Source organism: Mauremys mutica, chromosome 13 (assembly GCF_020497125.1).
Source record: "Mauremys mutica isolate MM-2020 ecotype Southern chromosome 13, ASM2049712v1, whole genome shotgun sequence".
NCBI classification, from domain to species: domain Eukaryota; kingdom Metazoa; phylum Chordata; order Testudines; family Geoemydidae; genus Mauremys; species Mauremys mutica.
In genome coordinates this window covers 36,604,198-36,616,958 of record NC_059084.1, presented here as the reverse complement: position 1 = coordinate 36,616,958, position 12,761 = coordinate 36,604,198, and the positions used below count along the sequence as shown (strand labels likewise).

At 58.6% G+C, this 12,761-nt stretch overlaps 1 protein-coding gene across 1 annotated transcript; it reads left to right on the top strand.

The window, feature by feature from the left end:
- Nucleotides 1–8,224: 8,224 nt before the first annotated feature.
- LOC123348780 (ribonuclease-like) lies at nt 8,225–11,593 on the top strand. The gene is made up of 2 exons (XM_044986418.1): nt 8,225–8,247; nt 10,528–11,593. The coding sequence occupies exon 2, from the start codon at nt 10,572–10,574 to the stop codon at nt 10,986–10,988; it is 417 nt and encodes a 138-aa protein (XP_044842353.1). The 5' UTR covers nt 8,225–8,247; nt 10,528–10,571; the 3' UTR covers nt 10,989–11,593.
- Nucleotides 11,594–12,761: the final 1,168 nt, after the last annotated feature.

The window sequence follows — 12,761 nt, the reverse complement described above, 5'->3', positions numbered from 1 at the left end:
GACAGGCAGGAGCAGACTTATAACCAGGAAGTGCAGGTGTGTGACTTTGAACCCAGGGACCAGGTTCTGCTCCTCCTGCCCTCGAGCAAGTCAAAACTACTGGCCCGTTGGCAGGGACCCTACGAGGTAGCTCAGAAGGTTGGACCCGTCACTTACGAGATCCACCAACCTGACCGGCGTAAGAAGACCCAGCGATACCATGTAAATCTGTTGAAACCGTGGCGAGACTGGGAAGGCCTGCTGATTAACCCTTACCTGCCGGAGCGGAGCTGGGTCCCCATGCGTCTCAGACAGAGGACCTCGCTGCTCCCCTGCTCGGCGACACCCTAATGGAAGAGCAGCACAAGCAGGCCAAATGTCTCCTGCAGGATTTCCAGGGAACCTTCACGGCTCTACCAGGATACACGAACTTGGTCTATCACTCTATCCAGACCGAGCCGGGGAAGGTAATCCGTGAAACGACCAGGCCACTGGTGGAGAAAGAGGTGCAGGCCATGCTGGCCTTAGGAGTCATTGAGCCGTCTCAGAGTGAATGGCGTAGCCCTGTGGTCTTGGTACTCAAGCCAGATGGCACCCGCCGGTTTTGTATAGACTTCCGGCAGGTGAATGCCACCTCTTGGTTCGATGCCTACTCTATGCCCCATGTGGACGAGCTGCTGGACCGCCTTGGGGAGGCTCAGTTCATCACCACCCTCGACCGCCGTAAAGGGTATTGGCAAATCCCACTCGACGACACCTCCAAGGAAAAGACGGCATTCACCACTCCGATGGGGCTCTACCAGATTACGCGAATGCCTTTCGGCCTCCATGGGGCCCCCGTGATGTTCCAGTGGCTGATGGATCACCTACTGCTGCCCCATTGAGACTATGCCACCGCTTATCTGGACGATGTTGTGGTCTATAGTCTATAGCAAACTGGGAAGACCACCTAGAACGAGTAGCAGCAGTCCTGAGGTCTCTGCGACAGGCGGGACTGACGGCCAACCCAAACAAATGCCGCATTGGATGGCAGGAGACCATGTATCTGGGGTACGCCATCAGGGGAGGACGAGTGAAGCCCCTTGTCGGGAAAGTGCAAGCCCTGGCCGCCTGCCCAATGCCTACCACAAAACGCCACGTCCGGCAGTTCCTGGGGCTTGTAGGGTACTATTGGCGGTTCATCCCCCAGTTTGCCTTCATCACAGCACCCCGATGAGTGGGAGCCAGACTTGAGGGGGGTGTGTAATGAGCTGGTGTGGCTCCTCTCCAGCCCAGAGAAGGGAGAGCCCAGCCGGAGGCCAGAGTGGGCGGAGCTACAAATCTCTGAGCCCGCCCCTCAAAGGGTCAGGCGGTGACCTGGAACTATAAAAGCCGGCCCTCAGAGCTCAGTCAGGGGCCAGCTGCCGAAGAGAGCAGACGTCCCTCAGGGAGCTCGAGACTGGGAAGCCCCTGCGACCCAGGGCAGCCGCCTAGACTGGCCGGAGCTTCCCCGCGCCCGCTACCCGGAGGGGCCGCCGGAGCTTCCCCGCGCCCGCTACCCGGAGGGGCCGCCGGAGCTTCCCCGCGCCTGCTGCTACCCGGAGGAGCCGCCGGAGCTACCCTGGGCTGACTATCCCGAGGAGTTGCCGGACCTACCACCCAGCCCCGGACGCGACGAGCCCATGCTCGTGGACCCTCCAGAGGTCGACGTCAGGACCCAGGTAGTCCCTGAGGCGGAGTATGGAAGTAGCCCGGGGGCAGGCGACTCCAGTCTGGCTACAGCACTGCCTGAACCTATGTCAGTGTGTTGCGGTTAGGATCCCCACTGACTGACCAGCGGATCCTCAGCCGCTGCTAGGGCCCCGGGCTGGGACGCAGTGGAGTGGGTGGGCCTGCGTCCCCCCCTGCCACCCCACTCCGGGGTGGCAGACTCCTCCTCTCCCTGGCCTGAGGAGGCCACCAACTGTAACTGTTACTGCTGCTCAGCCCTGCCCCAGGGCCTGAGCTTTCTGACTCTGTGTTTGCTGCCCCGCCCTGATCCAGGGCTGGGCCTTAACTGTTGCTCAGCTCTGCCCCCAGGGCCTGCGCTCTCTGGCTCAGTGTTTGCTGCCCTGCCCTGACGTAGGGCCAGGCTCATAGTGATTGTTACGGCTCAGCCCTGCCGGAGGACCTGAGCCCCTTGCCCGCCGAGCGGGCAGTCACCGCAAGGACTCCCGGGATAGTTCCCCGGACCAACCGGAGTGTAGTGAGCCGGCGTGGCTCCCCTCATCCCCCCGGAGAGGGTCGAGCCCCGGCTCCACTCACTTACAGTGCCCCAGCCCCTTCATGACTTTCCCAGCCTTCCGGGCTGCAGACAGGTGTGTAGTGCCCCTCCCCTTTCACTAGCCCAGTTCTGGGGCAGAGGCTCTGTGTCTCTCCTCTCCTGCCCCTTTCATGGGCTCCTGACAGCCCCACACCCAGTTCCCCAGGGCCCACCCCTCTTCCCGGGGCATGGAGTGGCTGAGAGGAGCGGAGAGTGGGTGTTCGGGGGGGTCAGAGCAACAGGGGGATGTGATGGACACACGGTGCAATGAGCACAGTGGAAGGGGTGCTGGAGGAGCAGGGGTTGGGGAGTCACAGCAGCTGTGTGGACATGGGGGTCAGAGCAGAGCGGGTGAGTGTTGGAACAAAGCCGGGGCAGGTGGGGTGGAAAGGCTGGGGTGAGAGAGGTGCAGTGGGAGTTGTTGGAGGGGCTTCAGCTCTGTTGGCCCCCCCCCCCCCCCCGATACCCCCACGTCCATCCATCTGAGGTTCCTGGCCATTAGCCACATTTCCCAGATGGGAAACTGAGTCACAAAGTGTCAAAGGGCTTGTCTACATGGGACATTACACTGCCCCCTGTGCCCCTCCATGTTCTGCATGGCACACCCAGGGGAAGCTCTCACAACCCTGGGGCCAAGGGCTGAGGCTGGGAAAGTGGAAGTGGGAGAGAGGGGGTGACTTGAAAAACCTTCCAGCCAAGCCCTTTGAGAGATGGTGGATAAGATAGAATAATGGAATGTCCCATCTGAGCCAAGGGCCTGCGGCAGGGAGTGAGCTGGGTCCAGTCAAACAAAACACTCCTGGGTTCTAGCCCCCGGCTCTGGCAGGGAAGTGGGGTCTAGTGGCTAGAGCAGGGGGGAAGGCTGGGGGCCAGGACTCCTGGGTCCTCTCCAGGCTCTAGGAGGGGAGTGGGGTCTAGTGGATTAGACCAAGGGGGGCTGGGAGCCAGGAAAATGGACACCTTAAGAGCCTCATGAGAAAAGAAAGCTACTCCCAGCAGGAGCTGGCTAAGGGACCAGAGGGTCCTGGGGAGAGGCAGAGCCCCTGGGAAATGGGCTGAGAAGGCTTTGAAGGAGAAGTCTCCTCAGGTGGCAGCAGGTGTGGGGGACCACCAGGAAAGGAAACTGAGGAAGGATGCTCCCAGGGGGGAGCTGCTTTGAAAGGGAGGCACTATGCACCCCAAGTTCCAGGGGAACCTGCTCCTGCCACACGCAGAAGGACATCACCGGAGAGCAGCACCAGAGCAGAGGGAAGGTCCATGAGGTCTGTCCCTGGCAGGAGGGTCTCTTCACCAGCTATGGGCAAGAAGCTCTGACTTCAGAAGAGGATTCTTTGCCATTGGGGGCTGGCCAGTAAAGCACCTGGACATAAGTGAGGTTAATGGACTAAGGTTAACTCGGCCCCCTCACTCTCCAGCTGGAGATGCTGGGGCAAAGGCCTGTTTGCAAAATGCCTTCGGGTTAAATAAACTAGGCACTGTTCAATATACATAAGGATCATTAGACTTATTGAAACCCCACCAGAGCAAATGAGGCAGAGATGGAACAATGCTGCACTGGGCCACCAGGGGGAGCTCTGGGGGTGAAGACCACCATTCTGCTGCTCTTTACATAACATCATGAAAAGAGGAAAACTACGGTTGACAATTTTGGTCAGACATATTCCCTGAGGTTCCATCACATGCCATAATCTTTAATTAAAAATTAATCTTTAATTCCTGGAGACTCCAGGCAGGGCTGCCCAGAGAATTCTGGGGCCTGGGGCAAAGCAATTTTGGGGGCCCCTTCTATAAAAAAAAGTTGCAATACTGTAAAATACTATATTCTCATGGGGGCCCCTGCGGGGCCTGGGGCAAATTGCCCCACTTGCCACCCCCCCCGGGCGCCCCTGACTCCAGGGCAATCCTGGTGGTTTGGCAGCTCAACAAAAAACACCTCTTCCAGGCTTGGCAGGATTGGCCATTCGCTGAGGACATCCTTTCATTGGTTCAGCACATTCGTGGGTTGCCTGCAGGCAAGTCTGCACGACCCCTTTGGGTCTCGGTGTAATGTGCCCTAACAGCCAAAGTCAATCTACCTGCCCCCTCTATCAGGGCTGTGTGGCCCAGTGGCCAATAGTCAACAGGGCTGGTGGGGTGGGCGGTAACCCCAGAGTGGGCAGTGGCCAGGATAGGGGGTACCTGGGTTCTCTCCTCTCAACTGGGTCCCAACCCAGTGTCCTATCAGTGGCAGGGCTGCCTGCCACCAGCTCAGCAGGGATCCAGCCAAAACACGCTGAGCTAGCCTCCAGGCTTCCAACCGCCTCCCTGCAAAGCCTCCTGGGGTTACTTCCTATCCACTTCTCTGCAGCTTGTGGTCTCACAGTTCCCATGGTCTCTACCCCCTCTGTCGCATCTGAAGCCTGGGGGTCATGGGTCGCTGCCATCTAGCTGGCCTTTGTGTCATGGAGTGTCAGCAGTCCTTCAGCGGGCCTCTGCAGCACACCTCCTCCCTCTTGGGGGTGGTCAGCCCCAAATGAACTCGGCTGCTCCCTTTTATACCTGGCCTCCAGCTGGAGCATGCCCAGCAGGGTCGAGGGGGCGTGGCCTCCTCAGCCCAAAGAGAGGAATTAACCCCTGCAGCCCCAGTGTGGGAAATACACACCCCGTCACAGGGCTGCACAATGTAGCAGGCGTGGGGTCCATTCTGTGGAGCGGGCTTGACTAGGTCTCTGATCTCCAAGCCGAGGGTGCAATTCCCTGTTCATGTGCACAGACTATGCGAGTTCTCAGCATGCTGGCACCAGTGTAAATAGCACCGTAGCTGCAGACGCAGAGGGAGCAGCAGTGGAGGGACAGCTGAGCTGTGGAATGTATAACCTCGCTTGAACCTGGCGCGTTCACAGAGACGGCACTGACTGGAGCATGGCAAACCCTGCCACAGAGAGATGGACGGAGCTAGGATCTGGTTCTCCATGCCTGCCTGGTGCTGTGAATCTGGAATAACTCAGCTGCTGGCGCAAGGGGAGGAAGATAAGGCTGCTAATATTCAGGGAGGTTTTGGAACAGGTCCCCAGCTGGAGTGAATTGGCACTGCTCCAAGGCTGGATGCTAGGCCAGGTAGATAAACCACTGGCTGGCAGGTACGCGTGGGATCGGGGAGAGACAGATAAATAGACACTGTTTGAACAGCAGGAACAGGTAAGCCGCCCACGGCTGGACAAGGGACCATGGTGATCAGCGCTGCACAAACACAGAACAAAACGACACCGGCTGGTTTGTGTGTCTCAGCAGATCCGGGTGCTAGTTCCCCATTGGCTGCCAGGTTTGAGCTCTTTGCTGTTCTCGTTCACCCCCTGCCATGGGTGGGGTGGGAGCACCCTGCTCTGAGCTCCTCTGGGACTAACTTAGTTGTCCTGGGGCAGTGTCTTGTGCTGCAAGAGTCAGGACTCCTAGGTTCAATTCCTGACTCTGCACGTGGGGCAAGACACGTCTCTTCTCTGTGCCTCAGTTTCCCATTCTGCACAATGGGGTTGAAGTAACAGTCTCTTTCCCAATGTAGGGCCTGATCCGCAGCCAGGGAAAGACTCCAGTTGGTTGCAATGGGTCTGGGATAAGGCCCATAATTTGCAAAGCCAGGCAGTGTGGGCTAGAGGGGAGGGAATGGGGCTGGGATCCAGGACACGTGGGTTCTGTTCCCAGTTCTGGCCTGTTGTGTGATCTGGGCCCTGATGCTTTGTTGCCCATGCCTTAGTTTCCCCTCCCAACCTTTCACTCTGTGCACTGGAAGCTCTTCAGGGCAGGGGATGTCTCTTACTCTGTGACTGTGCAGTGCCCTGTACAACGGGGGGCCCTGATCTCTGTTGCAGCCCTTAGGTGTTCCCAGAGCACCAATAACCAATTCCTAGGAGATTAACAGGGTATCGCAGGTGGCTCCATGCCCCCAGGGGGGAGAGAGTTCATTGCTGTGCTAGAGTCTCAGCGTCGCCTTTCATGACTGGGTCCCATGTGCTTGGTGCTGGACACAGCACCAGGGACAATCCCGGCAGCAGAGACCCTACAGTGTTAACAGCCACTGGCAGAGAAGGGGATGGGGACAGAACATGGAGGCCAGAGACCATGGTGATGGGTGTCACTGGCGTGTTAGAGATGGGTGTTGTGGCTGCGGGGTTGAATGGGGGGGGTAGAGGAATGGGAGGGGGTCAGGACTAATGGATGTTGGTAAAGCTGTGTTGGGGGGCAGAGCTGGCGTAGGAGGATGCTGTGAGTAGGGACTGAGGGGCACTGGTAGAGCGTTGGGGTTGGGGGCAGAGCTGGGGTAGGAGGGTGCTATGGATAGGGACTGAGGGGCACTGGTAGGGCTTTGGGGTTGGGGGGGCAGAGCTGGCGCAGGAGGATGCTGTGAATAGGGACTGAGGGGCACTGGTAGAGCGTTGGGGTTGGGGGCAGAGCTGGGGTAGGAGGGTGCTATGTATAGGGACTGAGGAGCACTGGTAGGGCTTTGGGGTTGGGGGGCAGAGCTGGGGTAGGAGGGTGCTATGGATAGGGACTGAGGGGCACTGGTAGAGCGTTGGGGTTGGGGGGCAGAGCTGGCGTAGGAGGATGCTGTGAGTAGGGACTGAGGGGCACTGGTAGAGCGTTGGGGTTGGGGGAAGAGCTGGGGTAGGAGGGTGCTATAGATAGGGACTGAGGGGCACTGGTAGAGCGTTGGGGTTGGGGGAAGATCAGGGGTAGGAGGGTGCAATGGATAGGGACTGAGGGGCACTGGTAGAGCGTTGGGGTTGGGGGAAGAGCTGGGGTAGGAGGGTGCTATGGATAGGGACTGAGGAGCACTGGTAGGGCTTTGGGGTTGGGGGGCAGAGCTGGGGTAGGAGGGTGCTATGGATAGGGACTGAGGGGCACTGGTAGAGCGTTGGGGTTGGGGGGCAGAGCTGGCGTAGGAGGATGCTGTGAGTAGGGACTGAGGGGCACTGGTAGAGCGTTGGGGTTGGGGGAAGAGCTGGGGTAGGAGGGTGCTATGGATAGGGACTGAGGGGCACTGGTAGGGCTTTGGGGTTGGGGGGCAGAGCTGGCGCAGGAGGATGCTGTGAGTAGGGACTGAGGGGCACTGGTAGAGCGTTTGGGTTGGGGGAAGAGCTGGGTAGGAGGGTGCTATGGATAGGGACTGAGGGGCACTGGTAGGGCTTTGGGGTTGGGGGGCAGAGCTGGCGCAGGAGGATGCTGTGAGTAGGGACTGAGGGGCACTGGTAGAGCGTTGGGGTTGGGGGAAGAGCTGGGGTAGGAGGGTGCTATGGATAGGGACTGAGGAGCACTGGTAGGGCTTTGGGGTTGGGGGCAGAGCTGGGGTAGGAGGGTGCTATGGATAGGGACTGAGGGGCACTGGTAGAGCGTTGGGGTTGGGGGGCAGAGCTGGCGTAGGAGGATGCTGTGAGTAGGGACTGAGGGGCACTGGTAGAGCGTTGGGGTTGGGGGGCAGAGCTGGGGTAGGAGGGTGCTATGGATAGGGACTGAGGGGCACTGGTAGAGCGTTGGGGTTGGGGGGCAGAGCTGGCGTAGGAGGATGCTGTGAGTAGGGACTGAGGGGCACTGGTAGAGCGTTGGGGTTGGGGGCAGAGCTGGGGTAGGAGGGTGCTATGGATAGGGACTGAGGGGCACTGGTAGGGCTTTGGGGTTGGGGGGCAGAGCTGGCGCAGGAGGATGCTGTGAGTAGGGACTGAGGGGCACTGGTAGAGCGTTGGGGTTGGGGGAAGAGCTGGGGTAGGAGGGTGCTATGGATAGGGACTGAGGGGCACCTGCAGATCATGGGCAGAACTTTGACACTTGACAGCAAATATTTACCAAACCTGCTGCCCACTTTTTATGGCCATTGACTGGGAGTCTCTGCTCCCCAGCTGTGTTTGCGGAGTTGCTCATTGTGTGTCTCCTGCCCTCGGGCTCCATATAAGGGCCCCAGAGTGGGAGGAGGCTCAGACTCTTTCCGGAGCCAGCTCCCAGACGAGCCCCAGGACAAGGTGAGGTGGCGACCCAGCTGGGGTCAGGTTCTTAGGTGTCTTCCTAGCTCTGGGGGCGCATTGGGGCTGGTGGGTCAGAGCAGGTGGGGGCCGTGAGCCAGAACTCCTGGGCAGAGCTGGGCTAGAACCTTTCAGCCGATAGTCGTTTGCTCTCCAAACAAACACCCTTTTGGTCGACATGAAATGAGCTGCGAATTCCTGTGTCGGCTGAACCTGAGAGATCAGAACGTGGCAGAAATGGCCATGCGAGAGGCTCTGCGTCAGGTGGGAATTTTTCTTTTTGAGGCTGGGTATTCTGATAACAGCAGAGGAAGATGAGACACATAGGATAGTTGAGGAGAAAATACCGGCCCTTTAGCCCTGAGGTTCGGTCACTTACCAGGGATGTGGGAGATCTGCCTGATGAACAGAAAGGATTTGAATTTGAGTCTCTCTCTGGGTCTCTCGTCTTGCAGTTGTTTTACTGGGCTCAATAATTAGCCATTGGAGCAGGGATTTGAACTTTACTCTGATAAACGGCACAGCACCGAGTGAAGGGTGCTTGGCAGTTGGTCATCCCCTGGCAGAACTTTGAGCTGAGCAAAACTCAAAGGTCTGGAAAGCAGGAAATGCACCTTTAAGGCTGCCCGTGTAACCTTAACTCAGCCCACTTTTAGCACTGCCCCGCTATGCCCTGTTAACGTGTGTGTGGTGTGTGCGCCAAGCATGCCTGTTGTAAACTCCCTGTGCAGAGGGGCAGGTGTGCCCCAGATCCTGGTTCACATAGGGGTAGAGTGGCGCTCGGACACCCCCAGGAAGATGAGCCCCCTCCAGATTCTGGCTCACATGAAGGGGACAAGGATGAGGGGTCAGATGCCCATAAATGTGCAGTTCCCTCTCCTAGATCCTGACACACACAAAGGACAGGGAATGGGGCTCAGACACCTCTGGGGGACAGGGACCCCCAGATCCTAGCTCACACACTGGGGTAGAGAAAAGGACTCAGATGCTCTGAGATAAGCAAGCCCCCCAGAATCTGGTTCACATGAGGGGGACAGGGAAGGGGGAGGTCACACCCATGTGGGAGGGGCCGGGGGCCCCACAGAGGGTGGCACATATACAGGAGGGTAATGGGGGGCTGACAGGATCTCCTTCCCCAATGCTCCCCCAGTCTCCCTATAACTCCTCCCAATGTTCCCCTTTTTGGTGTCCCGCCCCCCCTTCCCTTAATACCCATGAGCCCCCAACATCTCTCCCAACACTACTACCCCTCCCCATTTATCCCTCTCCCCTTGCTGCAGCCCCCACCCTCTCCTTCCCTCCCCCCATTCCTCTGCCCCCTACTTGCCCCTCCCCTCCCAGGAAATATGCATGTCACATCCCCTCCCCCAAGACTTTGATCCCATACCCCTCACAATGCAATGGCCACCCAGCTTGAGCAGGAGAGAGACCCCAGGGCAGCATCCCACAGCCCCAATTCAACTCCTGCTCCTCGGCAGGCAGAGGGGGGACTTGAACCCAGCACACTGGGCGACAGGTTAAAGGGGAGCCCGACTCCAGCCCTTCAGGAAATCTCATCCTCCTCCGTTTTAATCCAAGTGCCGACATGGAAGGGAAACCTGTCCCATTGGGGCGCAGCGGCAGGTTTGGTTTCCACCTGACATGACTTGTTTTCACCTGATTTAAAGTTTCAAAATATTGTGTTCTCCCACTGCCCCCAACCAAAGACACATATCGAGGTGTGTGTAATGGCCCCAACACTCATTATTCATCAAGTTCTGCTCCTGGGCTCTAGCCCAGCTCGGGGAGGGAAGTGGGGTCTAGCGGTTAGAGGAGGGGGCTGGGAACCAGGACTCATGAATTTTTTCCCCAGCTCTGGGAGGGGAGGGGAGTCTAGTGGTTAGAGCAGGGGCTCTTTGGGGGTGGGATGGGAGGGGCAGGGCTCTTGGGGCAGAGTGGGGGGGGCCATGGGAGCAGGCAGAGTGGAGGGATAATGAGAGGGGGTGGGGACTTGGGGGCAGAGTGGGAGGACCATGAGAGGGGGCGCAAGTTTGGAGGCAGAGTGGAGAGATAAGGGGAGGGGACAGAGTGGGGGTACAATGTGAGGGGGCAAAGATTTGGGGACAGAGTGGGAGGGACCATGGGAGGGGGCAGACCTGTGGGGGCAGAGTGGGGGGGATAATGGGAGGAGGCAGACTGGGAGGACTCTAGGAGGGGGCGGAGCTTTGGGATCGGGGAGGGGATTTGGTGACAGGATGCTCCACACTAGAAGCAGCTCCCCTTGGTGTCTCCGCTCCGCAGGCCCTGTTCTCCCCGCTGCAGACAAACCCAGGGTCGGCCCTGCCATGGCCATGAAGGCACCACGCCCAGCTCTTCTGCCCCTGCTCTGCCTGGCAGCCTCCTGCCTGGCACTCTCAACAGCCGACGCCCAGTACGATAAATTCCTGAAGCGGCATCTCGACGTCCCCAAGTCATGGGCTGAGAACGACCAGCAGTACTGCACCACCATGATGGGGAGGCGGAGCATCCGCTGCCAGGGCAAGAACACCTTCGTCCACGCCAGCAAAGCCCAGCTCAGAGCCGTCTGCAGCTCGGGGACAAGCCATGGGCAAGACACCCGCGACAGCCTGGGCACCTTCCAGCTGACTGTCTGCACCCGCCAGCCCAAGGGCCTGTGCCTCTACCGGGGCAGCTCCACCACGGCCCGTATCCGCCTGGTCTGCCGCAACGGGTTGCCCGTCCAATACTTGAGGCGTATCTAACCAGTGGTGAGCTGCAGCCGATTCGCACCGGATCGCGCGAACCGGTTGTTAAATTTAGAAGCCCCCTTTAGAACCGGTTGTTCCTGGAGGGACAACTAGTTCCAAAAGGGCTTTTAAATTTAACTAAAGCTCTAGCAGCTCCCTACCCTTCCCCCCAGCCCCAGCTCACCTCACTCCGCCTCCTCTGCTGAAGCTCCTCCGGCTTCTCCTCCCCCTCCCCAGCTTCCCCCAAATCAGCTGTTTGCGTGGGAAGCTGGGAGGGCTGAGAAGCAAGCAGCGCTTCCACCAGGTGAGCTGGGGCCGGGGGTGCCAGCGGGAGGAGGGCTCCAGGCAGCGCGCCGCGCTGCTCGGTGAGGTCGTAGTGAGACTCTGGGGTCGGGCGGCACGGCTCCTGCCCGGGTCCGGCCGGGCGGCGTGGTGGGAGGAGAAGCCAGGGGGAAGCTTCCTGCAGGTGAGCTGGGGCAGGGTGGGGCGCGATGAGGACTCCAGGCGCCACCTGGCCCTGCTCCAGCCACTGCCCGGCCCCAACTCCGGCCGCACGGCGCGGCTCCGACACTGGCCCTGACCCCGGCAGGGGTAAGAGGCCAGGGCCAGGTCCGGGACTGGGGCGGGGGAGGAGGGGTTGGATCGGGCAGAGGTTCTGGGGGGGCAGACAGGGGATGGGGAAGGGGGGTTGGGTAGGCGCCGCGTGGGAGATCCTGGGGTCTGTTGGGATGGTGGTGGATGGAGTCGGGGCAGTCAGGGGACAGGGAGCGGGGCAAGTTTGGCAGGGGGTGGGGTCCTGGGGGGGAGTTAGGGTTGGGGGTCTTGGGAAGGAGTGGTCAGGGGACAAGGAGCAGGGCAGGGGGGGTTATGGGTTGTGGTTTCTGAGGGGGGGCAGGACGTGGGTGGGGGGTGTACTCACTGGGCGGTTCCCTACCGGGTCTTCGGTGGTGGGTCCTTCAGCCGCCAGAGCCATGCCGCCGAAGACCCAGTAGGGAACCTAAGATTTTGGCAGCTCATCACTGTATCTAACCCTAACCCTAACCGTAACCGTAACCCTGCCAGTTGATTAACTTTGCCCAGACGCTGTACTGTTTTAAGTGTGGATTTCCCAAATACGATAAATAATCTGCACTCCAATGGCTTCTTGATTAGACCACAGGCCAGTAAGGTCATTGGGTTCCATGGCACATAAAGCATCTCACCATTTCCATAGCCCTGATATCAGAAGCTTTGCACTTAGGTAAAGTATTTGCAAACAGGCATCTCCCAAGAAGCTAGAGCCATCTTCAGGCATATATGTAGCAATCAAAGCTTGCACCATTGGGAGGAAACAGGAGTTAGGCAGAAATCACCCATATGCTCTGCAAAACATTGTCCAAGCAGCAGCGTCTTTCTTCAAATTGCAGGGATACAGCCTTTGAGAGAGCTTATAGAAGGTTTTACTTTCAGTAAGACATTGGTCAGGGTTTAAATGGAGGTTTATTGCTATAGAGAGAAGGGAGAAATTCCCACTTATTATGGCTTCCAATAAGGATCTTCAGTGTCAGGCTCTTTGATCCTGAATACAGAGCACTTAGACATTCCTTTCAAGTCAGGACTCTCTTTAAACCACAAACATCCTCCTTGCTTTGTTCTCCAGATAATCTCTTCCCTCTACTAGACTGCTGTCCTGGTCTTAGATAAGATCCAAGTGGTTTGTTTGTCTTTTGACCCTACTGGCTTTAACACCTGCCATTCCCAGTGTATTTACGACTTGCAACTAAACACTTCAATTAATTATTGCTCATA

Bases quoted from the DNA above. Each gene is read 5' to 3' on its own strand.
- LOC123348780 (XM_044986418.1), top strand. From the start codon at position 10,572: ATGGCCATGAAGGCACCACGCCCAGCTCTTCTGCCCCTGCTCTGCCTG.